The sequence below is a fragment of the Taudactylus pleione genome, unplaced genomic scaffold (genome assembly GCF_031769625.1).
Source record: "Taudactylus pleione unplaced genomic scaffold, aTauple2 ptg000054l, whole genome shotgun sequence".
Taxonomy (NCBI): Eukaryota; Metazoa; Chordata; class Amphibia; order Anura; family Myobatrachidae; genus Taudactylus; species Taudactylus pleione.
This window is the reverse complement of record NW_028284456.1, coordinates 12098265-12123131: the sequence shown is the minus strand read 5'-3', so window position 1 is coordinate 12123131 and position 24867 is coordinate 12098265. Positions and strand designations below refer to the sequence as shown.

At 40.3% G+C, this 24867-nt stretch overlaps 1 protein-coding gene across 1 annotated transcript in view; it reads right to left on the bottom strand.

Moving 5' to 3' along the window:
* The window catches only part of NPSR1 (neuropeptide S receptor 1), a 471103-nt gene that overhangs the window by 47692 nt on the left and 398544 nt on the right, over positions 1–24867 (bottom strand). Inside the window, exon 6 of the mRNA XM_088464420.1 lies at positions 3570–3646. Within this exon, the coding sequence (XP_088320546.1) occupies positions 3570–3646 (77 nt within the window). The remainder of the gene's footprint in view (positions 1–3569; positions 3647–24867) is intronic.

The window sequence follows — 24867 nt, the reverse complement described above, 5'->3', positions numbered from 1 at the left end:
TCAGGGAAGGTGTGGAGGGTTATCATCTGAAGATTCCTGTATTTGTGAGCTTTGTGGGTCCCGAGTTGATGAGAACTGTATCCAACGGTGCCAACCTAAATATAATCCATACTGGGGTGGGTATCCTCTAGAGGATTATCATAGTATGGTAGGCAAAGTGTTAAACCAAACTGATTGCTGGGTGTGTCCACATGTGTGCCAGGGACAGCATAACGTAGTGTTGGTGCCATTCCCGCTGAATATCACGGAAATTTTAGAATTACAAAAAGGGAAAACATTGGATGGAAAATTCTCTCATCCAAACCACCTCATTTCAAACTCTATCAATTCCAAGTAGATAGATCACTTTTGTGTTTAAACATAACCAACTCCAATAAACCCGGGAGTTGGGAAGTGAGTCCATAAACCATGATCTATTGCGCTCCTTTAAGTTTGGTGGGAAACATTTTAGGTATCGATATACATTGAGTTCCACCAAAGAATTTATTGGTAAGGTGCCAAATGGTTATTGTACTAAAATAATACAGCCAGAAACTTGCATGTACCAGATGGAAGAACCAGAAATAGGATTGTTTGCAAGGGAAATGTGCTTAATGATAATGATGCATACCATTCTTTATGTTCTCCCTGATAATGTATATTTCATCTGTGGAAGAAAAGCGTATAAATGGCTCTCCCCGAGTTCCAAAGGTTTGTGTTAACTGGGAAGAGTAGTCCCAGAAGTTATGACCCTCACGCATGTTGAAATGCTGGGTATACATAAAAACATACCTTCACCATATCTTTACACACAATATTAACACAGAGGCAAAAGAAATATGGTACCTGGTGATATACATAAAGCCACTCAGTTTATCAGTGAGACAACTGGCTTTCAAGTTCTGGTCGCATTGGACCCCACCAGAATCGCTCGGGGTACATTAAATTTTAGATATATCCAGGAACTTGCTAAATTAATAGATAATATCACCGAGATGTACGGTGACACATTTAGGTATACAGGGAAAGAATTGCAAGTGTACAAGAAAGAACTGGTGCAACACAGGCTAGTGTTGAATTATATAACTGCTGTTACTGGAGGGTATTGCATAACATTGGCCACCCAATTTGGAGTAAAATGTTGCACCTATGTTACCCTAAGGAGGTGATAGACCAGAAGATGGATGAGATTCTGCAGCTAAAGTGGGAATTTTGCAAGAACCATAACGCTTCAGTGGCTGAATTAGGGGAAAAGATAGAAGGATGGGTGTCATGGCTGAACCCAGTAAAATGGTTCTCAGGTCTAGGGGAATGGGTCCAGGAAGTGATCGCCAGCATAGGCAAATTCTTAATCCTTATACTGTTTGTCATCATAATAATTGGCATATGCGTCTGGTGTGTTCCTATTGTGTTGAAGTGTGGAAAATGTAAAAACAGAGTGAAATGAAAGAATGAAACTATGATGGTGGTCAGTAATGATTATATGTATACCAATGTAAATATAGAACTGCTTTACAACCCTGAGCTAGGAAATACCATCGTTTGATGTATTATATTTAGACATGCATAGAATGTATTATTGAAATGTTATTCATAGAACACCTCAGATGATGTAAAGTCTCAAATTCCCCTTCAAGACTGCTATTATAAAACTGGTGCTTTCCCACACCTTTCACATGATCTCCCAAGATCCGTGGTGTGCGTATAATAGTAGTTTTATGTCCCCACCCAGAGACACATTATTGATGGATAAAAAACCACCTTGTGGCATCCCATAATAACACTAAATAATATGTAAATGTAAGCCTAAATTAAATTCTAATAGCAGATAGTGATAGCATGTTGTTTGCTATCAAAGGGTGGACTGTCGAAGCTGAATAATTGGCTAAGACAAGTTCAGGTTGAAATTTAATCGTTACGATGCCATCTTGCGACTGGCCGCAAGACGCCATCTTGAAAATGAGATCGCAAGATGCCATTTTGCGAATGGCCGTCTAAGCGCCATTTTAGACAAACTCACATTTTAGTACATGTGGCGATAATACTAATAGCACCATGCATTTGCATCTTTCACCATTTCTCATACACACATTAATACACACAATTGCGCTCTTAACTAGTTGCATATTAGCGAATGCATAGGACTTTGTATGAAACCGCTTTATGCGCACGCATCTGCCCCAAGTTAACTAGCGTCCTTATTTCAAACCCTGAATACCCACACATTACATATTCACACATAAGGTTCAATAATATTTAAAGTGTATGATTTAAGTAGGTTCAGTTAGTTTAAATGCTGAGAAATAAAGATATTTGATAACTAAGGTATTATACATGCTAAACCAGTCGTGTTGGAGTTGTACTGATGCGTACTCTTTTCACAGTATTCCGGTGTTATCAGTGGGGAGATCGCATCATGCATTCCCGAGTTATGGATCGCAGAGCCTACAAGCAACAAAATGTATATTTTAGAAACAACTGTTAGGATGCTACGAGAGGCATGAAGAGGAAGACCCCCAGCTGTTAGAAGCAGGGAGAGTCTGTTTGAACCAGCCTGTTAAATGTGTCGTAACAGATGCTTCACCCCTGAGAACCAATGATATCAGCAACAGACTTCCCTATTGTCCTGTTTATTCTGGGGGGGTATAAATATGAGTGCACGAACGCTGGTTCTGAGTCTTCGTGCTGAATGCTGAATGACTAGGGGTCTCTTGCTGATGCCTATCTCTGGGTCCGGAAGCGCCTGCATATGTATACTGTACTTGGGTCTGTATGATTTCCTTTTGCGCCTAAATTGTGTCTTGATCAATTGCGTGTAACTGTCTGAACTTTTACCTGAATATCTCTTGTGCTTTGGAACCACAGATTCCACATCTAAGTCTTTATTTATGGTGTGACTGCGTACGCAAATTAGCGTCATCCTTAGAAGGTATAGGCAGGACATTAGAAGGTATAGGCAGGACATTAGAAGGTATAGGAAGGTGTGTATAGAGGTTCAATTCCAGTATAGTTACTGTGTACACACTCACTGTATGTAAAATATACAATTTAAAATTCTAAATACTTTTTTATAGTAAATTAACTCCACACAAGAATTACAATAAAACAAATATGGGCAAGATCAGGCATTTGGACTCTATAATACCAATTCAATTCTATAAGTCAGAGGTCCATTGTTTCTATTGCCATAATGTTTTAAAAAACAAACACAATGGAAAAGGGGAGTGGTGAAATATATGGTGAATATGGAAATTAGGAGTAGAGCAGGGTTACAAACACTTCATTGAAGCAGAACACCAACACCATCAATTATTCATTAAAGTGGTATCCCATTAGTAAATCTGATCCCGAGAGTACATTTCCTATATATATATATATATATATATATGACACAAGTAAATGAGTAGTGTAAAATATTGGTGTGCCCGTAGATGAGCCAAGACAGCAGTATATCCATTATTGTAAGGTTACATTATTTCCCCAAGTTTACACTTGTCATTGGAACACGGAACAATAAGGTCATATGAATTCTGAAGAGGATTGTGCTAATGGGACCAATAAATTGAATAAAAACAGGAAGAATAACTCACCAGTGCAATTGGAGATGATCACTGAATGTGCTTTACTCTTTGCCCATATGGTCCTTATGACAATGAAGTAAATCACACTGTTGAAAGAAAATGTATCAATCATTACATATATTTTATATTTTGTATTCAGTAAACCAACAAAGAATTTGTCAGATGCTAATATTAAACCACTGTTAGATAGAATATAGATAGTGACAACAATATCAATACGTTAAGACTAGAATCAATTTGCTGCATTGAGGCTCTCTGTTATGAAAAAGTAGAAAATAGCAAAGAGTAAGGACCTCTAAATATGATTTAGATAACCAAGAGCTAAAAAATATAAATATTTTAATCATGAAATATAAAATGTATATAAAATATAATAAATCTGAAGTACATTCTGTATATTAAACACCTAATTAGTAATCCACTTTATATGTAAAACTACTTGCAATCTTAACTTAACAATCAGTCAGTTTTATCAGTTAGCAAATTTGGAGATAAACGTTGGAGACATATAGGAACGGATACTGAGGGCCGTATCTAATTAGCAGCGAAAAGCAGTGGTTTTCTGAAAAAAAATTTCTGATGCTAAATTTTTGCACAAAGTGCTTATCTTGCAATCCTGTTGCCGAAGTTTACAAATTGACAAAAACCAGCAAAATGTTTTCACCAGAGATGTTTTCATCACAGAACCGGTGAAATCATGTGCAAAACCCCCTATTTTGGGCTACAAATGTGGGGACTTGGTTCAGAACCCCTTGGACACCATCCACCTAATGACAAATTAGGCAAAACTATTTTTTTAATTAGCTTATTTTGGCCATTGATGACATAATTTGGGGGTGAAAAAATTCAAAGTTTTGGAAAATGAGTTTAAAGTACACAAGAACCCCAAATACTTTTATTTGTCCACTAATACACTTCTATATTGATTTCATATGTAATTTTGCCTATTTATAGGGTACAGACAGATTTCCTCAAACCTTGCTGTACTTTACACAGGTTACACCATGGACCGTTTTCGGGCGAATGGCGCTTCGCATCTTTTGTAATAGGGTAGTGTGAAAAATGGAGTGTGCAAAAGATGCGAAAAGATCAAACCAAAAGCCCTGAAGTGTACAAAATCTTCAGCAACGTTGAGTTTTCTCATTATATTTTTTCCCAGTAATATATCATTGGGGGGGGGTCCAAAGGGTTCTGGAAGAAATCTCCACTTTTTTTAGCCAAAATGAGGGCTTTTGCATTCTTTTTTTCACCTGCTCTTGAAGGGAGAAAACCTGTTGCCATTTTCGACTGTTTTTTTGCGAAAATTTTGCCCTTTTTTTGGTGAAATAAACGTCCGTTTTCGTCGCTAATTGAATACGGCCCAAAGTGTCAATTTCAAAGGTACTTACTATGATCAAAAGTCCTCCTGAAACTAAAGATCTCCTATGTGAAACCAAATGTCCTATACATTCATGCCTTACTGTAATGAGAGCCATGAAGAAACCTGGCTCAAAGCATTTAGAATATAATATTTCAAAATTCTTATATTAGCTATTTGTAAAACACAATGCCTTGAAAAAGATTAATTCCAGAATCGAAAAAAATTGGAAGCACAGTCGAGTACTCCATTATATCCAATGACTATCTCTGTCATCAGCTAGTACAACAGATTTCTCTCCCAAGGGGTTAAATATCAGTTATCAGCAGATGACTTGTGGTATATGGGTTTGTCCTGGATTTTTCTGATAGGAAGCTTGGATGTCTTTTAAAGGATTTTTGTGATACTTGTTATTATTCAATCAATGTGAGTTGTTTAACAGTAGGTTTTGAATTGTTTAAAAAAAATACCATCATACAAGATTACTTTTCACTTCCTCGCATACGTTTTGGGATTGCAACACAAATATTTAAGATTTTAAGACATTAGCAATATGCATTTCAGCAAGAAAATCTAATGAAAGTGCAATCATGAATGGGGTGACCTACCCTGGTGTTTGTTCAGACATACCAGCTTTTTACCATTGGTCTTTTCTTTACAGTATTTGATCACCATTTACTTATCCCTATATTGATTAAGTGCTTTTAGTTTTGTATCCACTGCACTATAGTATATGCTTTCTTCTTTTTAAATGTTCATGGAGTATTAAATGTACCATGTTACATATAGGAACTTTCAAAGGATCAGCTCTCCCAGTTGGACTTTATTATTTTCTTCAACATTTATATTGAACTACGTGTCCTGTATAATAAACTATTTATACCATTCTGTGTTTTGAACTAAGTTAGCGCCACATTGGACTTTTTTCCTTTCTCAATAAAATGTCTATTTCAAAAGCCATCTCTATATTCCTCTAATCATCAAAGAGCATCCTGGTGATAAAGGTATCCAAGTGAAACCGATTGTACTCAGCAGCCTGCTGCTTTAATTAGGGCCAAGAGGGAAAATGTCTCAAAGGGTTAACAGCTAGGATATAATATTTCAAAATACTTATATTAGTTATTTGTATAAGTACAAAGTAATGACAAAAATCTTTTAAATAGAAAATAAAAAAATTGTTGGAAGCACACACAATTATTCTGGTGCATGCCTTCCTTGGCATCCTAGGTGACAATCCCCTTTCCCATTAAATGCAAGCTCCACCATCTTCCTGTTGGGCCCTGCCTCACCTAAACTTCTTACATTTTGTGAAGCAAAATTTACAGTTAAAATAAGTGGATGCAATAATGATATACAATACTGTGCAAAAGTTTTAGGCAGGTGTGGAAAAAAATGCTGCAAAGTAATAATGCTTTCAAAAATTGAAGTGCTAGTAGTTTTTCTTATCAATTAACAAAATGCAAATTGAATGATCAGAAGAGAAATCTAAATCAAATCAATATTTGGTGTGACCACCCTTTGCCTTCAAAACAGCATCAATTTTTCTAGGTATGTACACTTGTACATAGTCAGGGATTTTGTAGGAATATAGTAATGTGTATGATTAACCAATCATACCAAACAGGTGATAATGATCATGGTTTTTATATGTAGGTTGAAACACTGAAACAGAAACAGCTGAGTAGAAGGCTTAAAACTGGATAAGGAACAGCCAAACTCTGCTACAAAAGTGAGGTTGTGGCAGATAGTTTCATGTCACAGGTCATATGCCATGGCAAGACAGAGCACAGCAACAAGACATAAGGCAGTTATACTGCTTGAGCAAGGTCTCTCCCAGGCAAAGATTTCAAAGCAGACTGGGCTTTCAAGATGTGCTGTTCAAGCTCTTTTGAAGAAGCACAAAGAAACCGGCAATGCTGAGGGCCATATACATAGTGATTGGCCAAGGAAACATAGTGCATCAGATGAAAGACACATCCTGCTTACTTTCATGCGAAATCGGAAGATGTCCAGCAGTGCCATCAGCTCAGAACTGGCAGAATCCAGTACAACCCAGGTACACCAATCTACTGTTCGGAGAAGTCTGGCAATAAGTGGTCTTCATGGAAGAATTGTGGCCAAAAATCCATACCTTTGATGTGGAAACAAGGCCAAGCAACTCAACATGCACGAAAACACAGGAACTGGTATGCCGAAAATTGGCAGCAGGTGCTCTGGACTGATGAGTCAAAATTTTAAATATTTGACTATAACAGAACGCAGTTTGTTCACTGAAGGGCTGGAGAGCAGTACAATAATGAGTGTCTGCAGGCAACAGTGTAGCATGGTGGAGGTTCCTTGCAAGTTTGGGGCTGCATTTCAGGAAAAGGATTTGGGGATTTGGTCAGGATATATGGTGTCCTCAATGCTGAGAAATACAGGCAGGTACTTATCCATCATGTAGTACCATCAACCATGCATGTTATTGGAACCCAAATTTACGCTTTGGGACACCGACTCCAAACATACAGCCAATGTCATTAAGAGCTATCTTCAGTGTAAAGAAGAACATGGAGTCCTAGAAGTGATGGTGTCGCCCCCACAGAGCCCCGATCTCAACATCATCAAGTCTGTCTGGGATTACATGAAGAGATAGAAGATCTGTGGTTAGTTCCCCTAGATGTTTGGAACAACCTCTGTGTATATATAGGAACAGCGCAAGAATATTGTAGGTATATAAACCACTATATGTAGTAGATCAAGGGTAATTATTTATTAAAAATATTGTATAAATTTCTAGATCATCAAAAAAAGATAATAATACTAGGCATTCTAATAGATGCAGCAATGATTAAAAATATAAAAAATGAGATAATAAAAAGTAATGAAACAAGTTCCTTATATTAATGTGTAAGTCTCTGGTTCAAAAGAGATTGGCCTGACCTGCAGGTCTGAAAGTACATTGATTATCTTATCCAAATATTCATACCATCCATGGAATGTGATCCTGAAGGTGAAATAAATCCCTGAAGCTCCATGCAGTCCTGCTGATGGGGTGTAGAAACAGCAAGATGATGGATTTCCAGCAGCTTTGTGCCATCCTGCTTGAGGTTTAAGTAATGCTCCTTAGATAGAATATTGGTCAGGATACCACATGTGCATGGTTGGTAGATAATGGATGAACCAGGTGAATCCAATATCCAAGTCTGGGACAATAGTGGTCTGCCTAATGCATTTCTCTGTCTATTGCAGCTTCGTCAAAGGAACAACCTTCCTGCCAAGTTCCTTCAAAAACCGTGTGCAAGTGTACCTAGTAGAATTGATGCTGTTTTGATGGCAAAGGGGTGGTCACACCAAATACTGAGTTGATTTAGATTTCTCTTCTGTTCATTCACTTTCCAATTTGTTAACTGATAAAAATAAACTATTAACACTTCTATTTTTGAAAGCATTCTTACTTTGCAGCTTGTTTTCCACACCTGCCTAAAACTTTTGCAAATAACTGTATATTCATAAATTGGCAGAGTAAAACACATATGAAGATATGGCATGTTCTGTCTGAGCAACATATACTCCATATTTACATCAAGTAAAAAAAAGCAGAAAAATGAGCATATGCAAAGCATGGTATACTCACTGAAAACAGCATTGACAGCATATGCACCAAATTTCTATCAGGTGCATTTATACCTCATTCAAATCTTATGAAAATACATTTGTATCTGCATATAAACACATTACTCAATACATATCACTGATTCTTACTAATTCTTAACTATTAAATACCATTAATATTCAGAAACACGAGTGCTTGGGATTTTAGTAAACTCACATATGCCTATTAAATGGTAATGGTTTTAAAAACAACATTTATTACTGTCAGGGATCCAAGTAGGTAACACTGATGTTTACACTCTGACTATGGTTAGAGGCAGTAGTTTCATTCACATTGATTGTATCACACTGGCCTCAGGACTGTGTTCACACAGGTCCCTAAGTCCTGATGCAATGAGGGCAGAGCCGAGTATAATACTCACAATGAATATTCTATCACTCTGCCCAGTATACTACACATCTCTCTTTGCCACCACCACCCACGGTAAATATAAAGGCCACAGGTCCCCAAACACTCTATCACAACTGCGCAGGCTCGGCAACATAAACTGCTACACAGTTAGTTTGGCCTTCACCTGTTTCTAGCAATCAATTACAATAGATATAGCTTAACTTTAGCAAACTAATAGCTTCCTCAAAGACTGGGTTCTGTAGCATATAGGAAATAGACTAATAAAGACCACTTTATTTACACAAGAAGTACAATGCTTAGTAACAGACATTTTATAAAGAAAAAAGTTTACTGTTACATAGACAAACATGTTACAATTTCAAATAAAAAGTAAGAAACTTATAGAATAACACACAGCCTATTTTATCTGGGGGGAATGGCAGGATATCCAAGTACAGACTTAAATTTAGAACTTGAACCCCAAGTCTGACCCAGGACAAAGGACTCCCATACCTTTTATCATATTTTCTTCCTTCATCATGATGCCAAGACCAAGTTTCTGCTGACTGGCTTACCAGTTAATTAAATTAGGGTCCATCCTAGGACTGTCCATGTATTTTTTAACTTAAGTACAAATAACTTCACATAATGTCCCTTTTAGAAAAACAATCAGAAATATGTTCACATTAATCTCCATTATTTACAGTACAGCATGAGTGTAAGCATGACTGTTTTCTGATGTGTGATTGGCTAGATACATAATTTATCATAAATCATAAGTCCCAGGTATTCACAAATCATACCTAAACTTTGTACATACCTCAAATATTTTTCTATGATATTGGGAACTACTAGCTATGATAGAAATATAACATTTTATGTCAGAAACATTAATTATTGTTTTGTCTATGATTTAGTTTGAGGCCTCAGGTCAAGCTTTTTTTGTTTACCTTTTATGGTGGTAGGAGACAGCGGCTGCATCCTTATTTCATTTATAAACAGCCCTAGATGAATATGGCTTTGTCTACCCATGTTCTATACAGGTAATTACATTTTTCTGCTGACAGGCTTACCATAATTGAATGTACATTTTAAGGACACTTCACATTATTGTCATATTATATCCAGTCCTCTTTCCTAGGCTCTTCCCAGGAAGTCAGACCCAACATGATCATGGTGCTTACTTCAACTTTGGTTATGGATGTTATCATTCACTATTCCTGGATAAAACTCTCTCCCACATATTCTACAATAACATATTTAATATATAAAGTTTTGACCATGTGTTGGCTCCCATTTATGTGCTCACTTGAATTCTCACTGTTGCCAGTTGGCTCAGTTAGTGAAGTCAGTTGATGTTTCCATTTCAACAGTTTTACATTTCTTAGATGTCTTCTCTTGGATTTTTGAGCTTGCCTTTCACACAGTTTTGCCTTCTCTTTTTTTTACTAGTTTCCACTTTCTTTTTAGCTGATTTGTTTTCATTTTTTTATTGTCTTCTTTTTTATTTCTGGTTTAGGCCAATGTAGGTTGTCATTCCATATGCTCTCTTGTGTTTTATTTGCAGTGGGGACATCCTTTCCTTTTATTGTTTGAAAGAGTAGGTCTTCCTCTATCATATTGCTTTCTGTATTTAGCAGCTCTGCTCTGATGTCTTGACTGGCATTCTCCACAACATTGAGGCTGAGAGTACTATTAGCAGTTGAGAACTTGGTTTAAGGTTCCTGTTGTTTTCTATAAAGGAAAATAAGGTGCGCCTGTCAGCCAAAAAACAATAAATGATACTTCCAAACTGGCAGCTCCTAACAAGCAGGATCTGCTACCTGCTGGACAAATGTGAAACAAGAAAAAATGTAGGAACACTTGTTTGTGAAGATAAAACAATATATAATATGTAACAAATATTTAATAACAGTATTAAAATTAGAAATAACAGCAATATCACAAATGAGCACAATAGCTCTGTGCAGAATTCAGACCGTCCTAAACTGGGTGCTCATAAAGCCATGATGATGGAAAGAAATGTCTTGTAAAAGTCCATATATAGAAACAGTATTCCAAAATGACAAAGCAATCTTGTTACTATTGAGAATGGAAACAGTTCTCACAATTTTATTACCCCAGCTAGGTGGATAAACTCTTGCAGGGAGCCGCTGTGACTGGAAACAAAAAGAAATGTCCCACGGACACAGATTCCAAGTGTGGAGCAAACACTCTGACCACTGAATAGCGGGAGTATAGCTTGCAAATGAATATTATAATTACCGTCTCATTCTCTTATGTCCGGTGACTCCTGTATGGAGATGATGTAAACAGATTTTTGGAGAGTGGTAATGCTCCAGCGCTCGTCAGCGGGAGCATATTGCTGGATGGTTGTGAGCCAGGTAGCTCCGTGCTCTGTATCCGGCTGGCTGTATCACTGGTGGTGCAGTTCAGTCAGCATGTAGAACTCACGGAGGACTCGCGGCAGGCTCCCTGCAGGGGGGAAGGGACCAATGAACACTCCAGTGTGCGATAGCATTTTGGCAACAAACAGGATGTTCCTTGACACATTTCTCCGGGCACAAAGAACCCCGACACCTTCTGAGGAAACGCGGATGCTACAGGCAGGCAAAGAACCCCGACACCTTCTGAGGAAACGCGGATGCTACAGGCAGGCACCCTGCCTTAATTACAGCTGCCTGGCGTGTCTTGAAGATGCTCCGGGCACTGCTTGAGCTTCAGTTGCCAGTGGCCCCGTCCCCTTGTGCGCGACATCATGACGTCACACACAAAAGGGGCGGGGCTGTCACAGGGCGCTCAGAGCACTAGCTACGGCTCTGGTTCACCCTATCATCTCAGTAGATATTGATGCATCACTGTTGTTTCTAAAATATTTAAACTGTAAAAGATGATCAGGCCTCATTTACCTTTCAGTGCTGACTCATAATTGAAACAATAAATGGTTCTAATTAGATCTGATATATCCTTGTCCTCAAATAGTTTGCGTCGCCTTTCTGAAATGTACTTTGATAAGTCAACTGCTTCAATGCCGAATGGAAACAGTCCACATGCATTGATGCCATTTCAAATTGTTTCAGGGTGAACAATTTGTAAAAAGCTACTTTATAAAGTGGTGTGAAATTCATTTTTGTTATAAAATTACAGTTTATTTCTATAAAAGCTCTAAAACTCTATCTCCATTGGACCTTCAGTGGTCTGAACATTGACACATCACAGTGCTGTAAACTGTGTGTTGCATTAGATAAAAGACAAATGAAAGTATTTTTTTTATTTACAAAAAAGTTTGAAAGTTCTTTATTTATGGGCAATTAATGACCATCTAAACATAACAAAACTGGGAATTTGACATCGTTCTTAACTAGCCATTTGTAAAAAAAATGTGCAATATATTCATAGAAGGTTGCCGACACAATCCAACCATTAGTAGTGTGCCCAAGCTCACAGTCATTAGGTATAGAGCTATAAATTGACTGTGGGATAAGTTGATATGCAAATACCTGTACCACCATTGGTGGCACAGTAACTCCAGTGGCAGAAGCATTTCACAAGACTGTCATGCCTTACTTTTCAGTTCCAAAGTTCTTGTAAACTTTAGGCCCCAACATTTTCAGCATTAAATATAGTACAACTGATAATTTGGTGTATATTTTAAATGTTCAGAGAGATTTTGATTTGAAAGGGGTGTGTAAAAACTCAATCTAAATTGCACTGTAAAAAAAAGCTTTCCAGCATTTGTGGGCTACATGCTAAAGCAGCCAGTATTTACCCTGCATGCAAAAACAATATATTTTCACCCCTTACATCGAAACATGTTTTATCCAGATGAAAAGTTAAATATTCTTTTTTGCTTTATTCCCACCTTACAACCAGGCTCTTAGATTTAATAGCTTCTAAAGCAGTAGATAGTGTATCTTTGCTGTACCTAAACTGCTGGTTGACTTTGGCCAAATATTGGTCCTAAAAATCCATCTGTTTGTTAAATAGAAATAGGCCTATTAAAATTTAAACCCTCTGGGAAAATACATTCCAGTAAATGAACAGATATTAACCAGTCATTGAACACAATGAAAAACTGTGTTCAATTACTGGCTACATAAAATATTATGTTGTTTAATTTATACCAAATGGAGAAAACATAACTAATCTATATTGACCTTGATTTTTAGTAATAAACAACAATATCCTATAAAAACCAAATAAATGAACAAATTGATGATGGTATCTAGTAAATGAACACCCCCTCTTACCTTATCCTAGGCTATCCATGTAGTTTTTCACCTAAGAGTATCATATTGTAAATTTTTTAAAGCCTTTACCCATATGCATTGAGGTATAAACACATTGTTATTGTATGAAGTTATTAGTACACATTATGCAGTACATTACCTTAGTATTTTGAGAGCAAAGCAGCTCAGACTTGTTCAAACCAGAATCCATTTGCACCCTAGTCTAACTGAAAGGAATTTGCAAGTGGCCATGGCTTCTTTGGCACTTTTTATTGGCTCTAACAGAATGTTATGAGGTCATTTTTCAAACGGGAAATTGTTTATGTTTGCAACAACAGTTTTTAGGGCAAAATTATAAAAGATAATAAAATGTAATATATGTAAACACTAACACTCTCTATGGAACATCATAACTTACCTTGGCCAACATGGGCACATCTAAGGCTTAATTTTTATCCTTAATAGGAGAAAAACATGAATAACAGATAAACAGACAAGAATAAAAAAATATTTTTTTGACCTTCAGCGACATCCTGTAGAACTTCCTATATTTTCTTCTCCAGTAGTCTCTCCACTGGTAGGTACAAATTTCCCAGACACGGGCCTCTAAAGTGGCTCGGGAGTGCAGGGAATGTGTAAATAGGTGTCCACAATGTTGCAAACACTTCCCCGTGCACCATAGGTATCTACACAATGACAGGGCATAACTGCACCTGCTTCTCTGGCCACATACTAACAGACCTCATGCCTAGCTCAAGTCTTGGGGGCCCTGCTGATGACACCACTTCCAATAAACCCAACTCATCCTACTCTATCAACTCCTCCTACTATTGGGCCTCTCTGCAATGGGATCTAGTAAACACATAAACAAAAGAGTAATTTTAGTTATAAAACAAATATCAGCACAGCTGTATGGCAAAATGATGCCCAAGGCAACAGGGCACTCCCCTGTAGAAAAATAGCTTTTATGGTGCCTACCTATAGACTGGAAGTGAACCAGTCATATACAGACAGTAGAAGATAGGCAGCACTCATAAACAATTACAAACAACTGTTGCTAGTGTATCAATGTTTAATTGTTATTGAACCTCACATTCGTCATGGTGCAGAATGTGTCATCTTACTGTAAACTAAACATCCATATGCCATATGGCACGATATGTCTGGAGTTATTGAGATGCTCCAAATGAGGTAGAATGATAAATTTTTCTTTAATTTTGCATCTTATTTGCATCATAGAGGCAGTACAACACTATTCACAGTGTACTAGTGAAGCTGGGCTGCAAATTTAATTGCACAGGAATTAGTTTTAAATATGTACAAAGTCGCAGAATGGAACTTGGCATTAGAAAAAGCTGCAGCAACTGCATTGTAGCACTGATTTTTTTTTCCGTTACCTCTACTGCATGACCTCTGTATGTTCATGCAACTTTGATATATGAATGGGAATATGTTATATGTATAAATCTATTCCCACTCTTTAGGATTACTATCTTTGAAAACTTTTAACAGCAATGTTACTACTCTGTGTTCCTATTAAATATGATATAGTATGTTTTGTTGGGTTGGGTATGAAATCCCGGGACTGGGGATGCCTGTTGTCAAAAGACCCACAGCAGCATCGTGATGCTGAGAATCTCTACAGGTGAGAGGTAAGTACCCTAACCTTCCCTCCTTAACCCCAACTCTCTTGTTGTGTACCCAAACTCCAGGGGAGTAGCGAGTGTGGTTACAGTGGCGCATGAGCTCCGGGTGTCAAACTGGACAGAGGGCACCATTCAGGTTTCCAGAATTCATGGGGGGCTGCACAGTATGATTGCCAACTGTTAGTTTTATCTTGGTTTGTTTGCTCTATACCCTAAATAAGTTACGGATCTGAGATCCATTTCTACTTTTCATGCTCCCCTCAAGCTCAAAGATTGCCTCTCATCCGGCCCTCCCTCCTCTGTGATCATCTTCTGTCACCTTCCCTTTCCTGTCAGATTGATTACATTCACTTCTCACCTCTTTAATTCCCCCCCATCTACCATGGGATTGGCTCTTTGCCCCTGTCCACTAATTTCTTATTGGCTTCTGTCACCACATCTCTCTGATCAACTCTTTGTCTCTCCACTCTCCTTTCTTATTGGCTTCTGTTACCATGCGTCTCCTCTCTTTTTCTTATTGACAGGTATGAGTTTAAAAAAAAAGTCACTGCTTTGCTATTTAAAGTAATGAGTTGTTCCTACGCATGACCACAAAGTGTTATTTCAAAGGTCTTTTAAAAAATACTGTATTAGAAGACCTGAAATAATGGTGGTAGAAAGAACATGATTAGTAGTACATACTCACATTAATATAGGTGCAATGGATATTTGCGAAGTAGGAGCAATGCTGAAAAGGGAGCTTCCCATAGGTGTTCCCACTCCAGTGAAAGCTGCTTGGGGAAGTAATTGCAGTAATAATCTGTGCACCCTGTGGAATCTCACTCTAGCACAGGTATGCTGTCAATTTAAGTTAAATGATCAGAGTATATAATACAATTTGCTCTATTGACTAATAATGATTCAAATGAGATAAAAGTGAGGTCATAGGTGCTATACATAAATAAAGCAGTGCCAGAGGAGCTTCCCCTTAATGTCAGATAGTGTATCACTGAAGCATTATATTCCCCCAATGGTACCTCAATGTCCAGCGTGATACTGCCACTGTTTGCTGTATTTCCTTCATTTCAGTATTCCCCTGCTGGCTGGTAATACCCCACAGGGCACAGTTCAGTCTTGTGGGAGGGGGGGCGGGGCACTACATCATGCACTTTCTCTGGGCACCATGGTTCCATGCTATGCCTCTGCCTACCCCCCCCCCCTTAGTGCCTCACCCAAACCACCCCTCTGGTGGCCCCTAAACCTAAACCCTCCTGTACGTAGCCTAACTTTAACCTCCCCCCTCCTGTAGCCTAAGAATAAACCCCCCAGGGTTCCTAAACCTAACCCCCCTGCGGCTAAAACATTAGGACTCCCACTGTACTTACCATCGGCATGCCGGCTGTTGGGATCCCGGCGTTGACATCTCCCCTCTTGTTGGGATTCTGGCGCCAGTGTCTTGCTCCCGGTTCATGATTCCAGTGCCGGAATTTTGTTACCCGGCATGCCTTTGGTCTGCATTTTAACTATATTCTGTTTTGTTAATACTGTAAACTCCTTGAGGAATATTGATTAACTTGAGTGAGGACACAGAGTCCTCTTTAATCAGGGTAACTTTTCTGACTTGCTGTTTGAGATCCTAGCAATGTTAATCATTGTGGACTAGGACTACAGGAGCTGGGTGAAGCTAATTGTGCACAGACAATTTTTTGTCCAACTATTTTAGAAATACAAAAATCCCAAGGTGGTTTAGAATTAGCAATACCCCAATGGTAAGGAGAACAAACGCCATCTTCTGTAGCCACTGGTGCTGCATTTTGAATAAGTGCTCATTGACCTCATCCTCCTGCTAGTCATTAAGGAGGCTGGGGTGGAACTTAAGAAAACAGGTGCTTGAGATATTCGATATTGAGAGCAAATCTGTCTTTGTAGAGATAAAATAAATGAAGTGGATGGAGAAATGACAAGCAAAGGTAGACATATTCCCAAAAGAGTTGTTCAATTTCAAATGCAACAAATTAGAGATAGTAATGTATTATGCCTTCAGCACTGTTTGTTTCATATGCATTTATTTCTGTGTAATCTAGTGGCCAGTCTAGAATTAACTGCACTCTTGGTAGGGAATTGTGGGGACATCCATCTTAATTTCTTAAATGGTCCCAGCAAACAGATGCATATTTTATATATTCCTCCCTTCAGTACAGCATTTGTAACAAACCAGCTACTTTTGTAGTATATAGGAGTATCACAGTTCCATGCTATCAGAACGTGATATCAGAATGTGATAGGTGAACGTGATATCAGAATGTGATAGGTGAGTATGTAGTCTATTCAGTCTTATATATTATTTAGTATTTTTCAGATCCATACTCACTTCAGAGAGGCAAGTTTTTTCCTGCTACTTCCCCCTGTTAAACTTTCAATGTACATGCAACCTTTCTAAGTAAAACTTTATTATTGAAATATATTAAACTTAGTGCTGACCCTTACTAAGGTGAGATAATCATGTGCTAACTTTTAGACATCTCCTTTACTAACACATTAATCACACATAACTTAACAGTAAATGATTTTATTTTACAGGAATGCAGCGTCACAGGATTCACAAAGCAGGCTTCCTCTCCGGAGCTCAACAATAATATGATAGAAAAGTTACACTTAACGTTTCACTAGTACTGTATATCTCATTCACAGTTTACTTTAACTGGTCTGAAAGTCTATGCAACTTTCTAATTTTAGTTCCTTTAAACTCTATAACGCAGAATGCATTGATCACAAAATGCAATAACATGTCCTTTCATAATTTACACTATTATAGGATCTATTACAAACTACAGCTAACATTATTCCCATTCCTCTTATTTACATTGCAGTATTAAACCCAATTTGCATAAACAATTATTCAAGGGCAAAAGTCTGTTAATTAGAGATGAGCGGATGCGGGTCTCCGAGAAGCGGACACACCCGAACATTACAATTCTGAGTCGGATCCAAGACCAGACCCTGACTTGGTGCTCAAAACGAGGCAAAACATCATCCTCTCGCTGTCAGATTCTCACAGGTTTTGGATTCTATAAAGTCAGAGTGATTGGCGCAATTTTCACTCCGGGTGTGGATGGTGAACTGAACAGATGTGTTGCTGTCACTGTCTGTGTCAGTGTGTTGTCCAATTTGTCCTGTCAGGGTCTGGGGCTGAAGGCTGCTGCTGTGTTGTCCATAAAGGTGCTGGGGCCGTAGTATATAAAGGGGGGCTTTAGTGGGTGCTGCAGTTGCTGTGTAACTTGTCCTGACAATCAAGAGGCTGCTGCTGTGTTATCCTGTCCATCAAGGGGCAAGGGCTGCAGTCCATAAAGCTTTGCTGTGTTATCCAGACAGGTGCACAGTCAATCTGGGGTGCTCTTCCCCAGCATAAAAAAAATTAATAAGTGCTTTTTTTTTGCATGTTAGCACGTTTGGTGACACTGCTGGCCAGACCACAGTTTATCGTCCATGTATTTGAGACTCTGCACTGCAGGTGGTCTGTCCGCACTCAGCAGGGGTGCTTTGTTGTCCATAAAGAAGGGGTGCTGTCTGTTTTGTTCACCAAAGGGCTGCTGCTTTGTTCAGGGGTGCTCTCATCCAGTGCAAAAAAAATATTGTTCGGTGACACTGACGGTCAGACCACAGTGTAAATTTGTTGATATGGGGCATGATTAAATGAGAGGAGAGCAGGAACCACATACCAGTCTTGCAGCTGCTGCCAGCAGTCATGATGATGATGCAAGGCCATCAAGGCCGATGCCCAAGGGCTTAAGTCAGGGCATTTAAAATCAAACAAGCAATGTTTTACAGTGCTAAAGAAAAAAAAATTAAAAGCAAAGTTAGCTGCAGAGAAACAAAAATTTGGCAATATGCCATTTACTACACAAAGTGGCAAGGAGAGGATGAGGCATTGGCCTTTATTTATGACTGGTGGTTCTGTATCTAATGATGATGTAAGCCCTTCTCCTTGTTGAAGTGCCAAAATAATTAAAATCGCTAAGGCACATGAACCAATTGTGTGCTCAGAAAAGTCACAGATCCCCAAGGAGAGTCCAAGTGTGTTCTTGGTTGTCGTGTGTGAGCCTGACCATTCTAACACTGTACTTGAAGAGGATCCTCCTAAATGTGTGTGCCTTCTGCAAATGTGGGGATGAGCAGCACAAGTCAACATGCTGCCGTAGAAATAAGGCTGCTTCTGTGGAATTGCACCAGGAGGATGAGGAGGATATTTCTGTAGTTCAAGGATGATGAGGATGTTCATGATGAGGATGTTGAAGCGGAAGATGTTGGTTGTGTAAATCAGGAAACAGTTGTTGCCCATGGTCTAAAAAAGACCATTATCATGCCGAGGCAAAAGACAAAAAAAATCCACTTCTCATGTGTGGAATTATTTCCACCCAAATCCGGAGAACAGTTGTCAAGTCATCTGTAATGTTTGCCAAGCAAGAGTGAGTGGAGGTAAGGACCTTAACCATCTAGGAACCTACTTCCTGTTACATCACTTGCAGCGCATTCATCAAATTCCAAAGGGTATGCAAAATTCAGAAACTTTGGCTAAAAATGTACCAATCAGTCCAGCATCACCCAGCAGCTTCCTTCTCTCTGTTAAATCCAAGCACCTGCAATCTCCACCACCAACACCTGCATCATCAACATCCTCAATCGTGATTGGAAGTAGTCCTGCTGCAGTCAATTTCATAAGCATGACTTACTCCTATCCGTGATTCCTTAGAAGGATCCTTGAGTGCTACGCCTGTTGCTCCTGCTGCTGTTGTGAGTGGATCTTCATCCCAGAAGGGGACCATGAAGAATACTTTTAGAAGTTTAACAAAACAATTGACTGTCAAACAATCTTTTGCAAGGGGGAACAAGTATGACAACAGTCATCCAGTTGCACAGCGGTTTACTGACGCCATAACAGCTATGCTGGTATTAGATGTGCATCCAGTATCCACCATTAATGCAGTGGGTTTTAGACAGTTAATTTTTGTCATGTGTCTCCACTATCATGTCCCTTCTAGATTCCACTTCTCTAGAACAGCAATTCCCAGTATGTACAATGACATTAAAAAAAACCTTATTAGTGCCCTCCAAAATTCTGTTGTACCCACTGTCTACTTAACCACAGACATGTGGACAAGTGGGACAGGGCAAATTATAGTTTACACTGGGTAGTTGTATTGCCTTCAACAGTGCAAACAGCTACAGCAGCATCTAATAAATGCCAGCTCATTCAGAAGCAGGCTACTCTGTGTATCACTGGTTTCACTAAGAAGCCTCAGTGAAATCATTGTAAATTGGCTTGGACTCTCTTCGGGATTTGTGAATTCTGACAATGCAACCAATATTGTGAAAGCATTACATGTTTTGCTCACACAATTACTGTAATTTGATGGTGCAACATTTTTGAAAAAATGACAGGGGTGTGCAGGAGATGGTCTTGGTGGCCCGAAAGATTTCAGGACATTTTCGACATTCAGCAACTGCATGTCAAAGATTGCAGCACCAGAAAGTACTGTTGAATATGCCCTGTCATCAGCTGAAGCAAGAGGTAGTAACTAGGTGGAATTCTACACTCTACATGCTTCAGCAGATGGAGGAGCAGCAAAAGGCCATAAAAGGCTACACAGTGGCCTATGATATAGGTAAAGTAGTGGGAATGCACTAGTATGCAGTCGGGAAGCCAGCGGACCTAATCCTGACAGCTGGCTTCCCGACTGCTTAATCCCGGCAAGGGTTAAATGACAGGCATCTAAATCTAGATGTCTGTCATTTTACTGAGACCAGCACCTGGCATCCCGATTGAAGTGATGCCGTGCGCCGAGCAGAGACAGCCGTGGGGGGCGGGAGGGTTAGGTTAGGGGCTCCTGGGAGGGACTTAGGGTTAGGCACCCCCTCGGGAGGTTAAGGTTAAGCTAGGAGGAGGGATAGTTAGGGTTAGGCACCCCCAGGGAGAGTTTAGGGTTAGGCACACCCCCGGGGGACTTAGGTTGAGCCAGTGGTGAAGGGGGGGTTAGGTTTAGGCACTTAGAGGGGGGATTAGGGTTAGGCACTGGGGGGAAAGGTTATGGTTAGGCACCCCTAAGGGGGGTTAGGGGGTAGAATTAGGTTAGACAATACTTACCTTGGATGATCGGGATTTCCTCCTCTGCCGGGATGCCGCTGTCAGGATTCCAACCTCCGGGCATGGGTCTGGCTGTAAATCATACCGATTCTGAATGCACCTTAGTCAAGCGCAGTGGAGAATCATTTCTGTGTTGTGCTAGGTTCTCAAACTTTGAACTTGCCACGTGTGTAGTTAGTTCAGACGCTGCCCGCTTGAATCAGGTCATTCCCCTCATCCGACTTTTGCAAAAGCAGTTGGAGAGACTAAAGGAGGAGCTGAAACAGAGTGATTCTGCTAAGTATGTCAGACTTGTAGATAAAGCCTTTAATTCGCTTCACCAGAATCCAAGTGTCATTATTCTCTTGAAATCAGATCACAATATTTTTGGTTTCCATACTTGATCCTAGGTTTAAGTCATACGTTGTGTCTTTCTTTCCGATGGACACAAATCTGAAGAGATGCAAAGAACTGTTGGTGGAAAAATTGTCAGCTCAATCAGCACGTGACAGGGCAGCATCTCCTGCTTCAGTTTCTATGGCTGCCAGGAAAAAACTGTTGATGGTGATGCAGATGCAATTGATAAGATGGGCTCATAGGGGTATAATTAACCTTTGCAATGCTTATAAGCATTTAAGCCATATAGGAGAACTTCTAGATGAGCTCATAGGGGTATAATTAACCCATGCAATGCATATAAACGTTTGAGCCATATAAGGAAAGGTTATAGCCCTATAAGCAAACTACTACATCAGGTGGGTGTGACCTCATATGAAAAAGCAGGATGAGAGAAAGTATAACAAACATGTGTACCATGGCTAATATATAGATGGGTTAAGCTCAATGATAGTATGGATAGTAGAAAAACAATTAGGAAACAGTGTAAACATTACATAATACTACAATCGGGAGAGAAGAAAAACAAAAAGGAAGACATGATGAATCGCAACACTGTATAGACATCATAAGGAAGATATAAAGAGTTTAACAGGGTAAGTGCGATCTAATGGCTAAACAGAGAGAATGGCATAATCACAAGAAAGAAAAAATAATTATATATACAAAAAATGGCTTAGATATAGCCAAAGAGGGCACTCACCACAATGTCCAAAGTTAATCAATCTGAGTTAATTGAAAAGGTTTTTAGTACATGTCACCATATTCTTGTCGACATTTTGACCCTAAATGGTCATTATCAAGATAAGTCACCTCAGACATCCATCCAGCATGCTGACAAAGGCCCAAACAGGAAAATTGACAGGCCCGAACAGCGTCCCTGCCCTGTGGTGCCTTGTGCCATGGCACTGGTCGCATCACCCTAGCTACCAGGGCCAGATTATAGGGAGGGCGATCATCCTGGGGTCCCCACACATAGGGGACCCCCACACACTGTCCCCAGCCCCAATCCCCTTGTTTTCTGTCATCAGAGCCGTCTGCCATGACCTGCGATTAAGCCCCGCCCCTGGCATTTGGCTCTGCCCCCTTCTGCTGCTGCAGGCCAATATGCCTTACCCTACCTCTGAAGTAGTAAGTATATGTGCACTGTCTGTGTATGTTTATATTAGGGGTGTGCACCGGCCACTTTTCGTGTTTTGTGTTTTGGTTTTGGATCTGGATCTTTCTTCGTGTTTTGGATCTGGATTGGTTTTGCCAAAACCACCCTTCCGTGTTTTGGGTTCTGGGTTTTGTGTTTTGGATCTGTATTTTTTTGAAAAAAAGCATAAAAACAGCTAAAATCACAGAATTTGTAGATTTTTCTGCTCCTATGCTATTATTAACCTCAATAACCTTAATTTCCACTCATTTCCAGTCTATTCTGAAAACCTCACACCTCACAATAGTGTTTTTATGTCCAAAAGGTTGCACCGAGGTAGCTGGATGACTATGCTAAGCGACACGAGTGGGCGGCACAAACACGTGACCCATCTAGGAGTGATACTGCAGTGGCAGACAGGATGGCAGTTTGAAAAACTAGCCCCAAACTGTACATAATGCAAAGAAAAAAAAGAGGTGCAAGATGGAATTGTCCTTGGGCCCTCCCACCCACCCTTATGTTGTATAAACAGGACATGCACACTTTAACAAACCAATCATTTCAGCGCCAGGGTCTGCCACACAACTGTGGCTGAAATGATTGGTTCGTTTGGGCCCCCACAAAACCAGCTGGCAATTAATGTGTCCCTGCACAAACTGGCTCTATGGAGGCAAGATGTCATCCTCATCCTCCTCATCCACCGATTCCTCACCCTCTTCAGTGTGTACATCCTCATCCTCACAAAGTATTAACTCGTCCCCACTTGAATCCACCACCACAGGTCCCTCTGTACGTTCTGGAGGCTGGTCTCCCTGGAAGAGCTGATAATTCATTTTGATGAACATCATCTTCTCCACATTCTGTGGAAGCAACCTCCTACACCTTTCGCTGACAAGGTTCCCGGCTGCACTAAACACTCTTTCGGAGCACACACTGGAAGGGGGGCAACTCAGGTAAAATAGAGCCAGTTTGTAGAGGGGCCTCCAAATTGCCTCTTTTTCCTGCCAGTACAGGTATGGACTGTCTGACATGCCTACTTGGATGCTGTCACCAATGTAATCCTCCACCATTCTGTCAATGGTGACAGTATCATATGCAGTGACAGTAGACATGTCAGAAATTGTTGCCAGGTCCTTCAGTCCGGACCAGATGTCCAAACTTGGTCCTGCCTGCCCTGCATCACCACCAGCGGGTTGCTTAGGATACCTAAGTTTTTTCCTGGCAGCCCCAGTTGCAGGAGAAAATGAAGAAGGAGCTGTTGACGTGTCACGTTCCACTTCAGCTGACAGTGTGTTCACCAGCAGGTCTTTGCACCTCTGCATGCTTGTGTCGGCCGGAAAGAGAGACACCACATAGGCTTTAAACCTAGGATCGAGCATGGTGGCCAAAATGTAGTGGTCTGATTTCAACAGATTGACCACCCTGGAATCCTGGCAAAGCGAATGAAGGGCTTCATCCACAAGTCCCACATGCCGAGCGGAATCGCTCCATCTTAGCTCCTCCTTCACTTTCTCCAGCTGCTTCTGCAAAAGCCTGATGAGGGGAATGACCTGACTCAAGCTGGCAGTGTCTGAACTGACTTCACGTGTGGCAAGTTCGAAGGGCTGGAGAACCTGGCACAACACGGAAATCATTCTCCACTGCGCTTGAGTCAGGTGCATACCCCCTCCTTTGCCTATGTCATAGGTGGATGTATAGGCTTGAATGGCCTTTTGCTGCTCCTCCATCCTCTGAAGCATATAGAGGGTTGAGTTCCACTGCGTCACAACCTCTTGCTTCAGGTGATGGCGGGGCAGGTTCAAGAGTGTTTGCTGGCGCTCCAGTCTTCGGCACGCAGTCGCTGAATGGCGAAAGTGGCCTGAAATTTTTCTGGCCATCCAAAGCATCTCCTGCACGCCCCTGTCGCTTTTCAGAAATTTCTGCACCACCAAGTTTATTGTGTGAGCAAAACATGGGACGTGCTGGAATTTGCCCAGATGTAATGCCTGCACAATATTGGTGGCGTTGTCAGATATCACAAATCCCCAGGAGAGTCTAAGTGGGGTAAGCCACTGGGCGATAATTTCCCTCAGTTTCTCTAAGAGGTTGTCGGCGGTGTGCCTCTTACTGAAACCGGTGATACACAGCGTAGCCTGCCTTGGAATGAGCTGGCGTTTCTGAGATGTTGCGACTGGTGACGCTGCTGCTGTTGCTGCGCAAGGTGATACATCTACCCAGTGGGCTGTCACAGTCATATAGTCCTTAGTCTGCCCTGTTCCACTTGTCCACATGTCCGTGGTTAAGTGGACATTGGGTACAACGGCATTTTTCAGGACACTGAGGACACTTTTTCGGACGTTTCTGTACAGTCTCGGTATCACCTGCCTAGTGAAGTGGAATCTAGACGGGATTTGGAACCGGGGACACACTACCTCCAGCAATTGTCTAAATCCCACTGCACTAATGGCGGATACCGG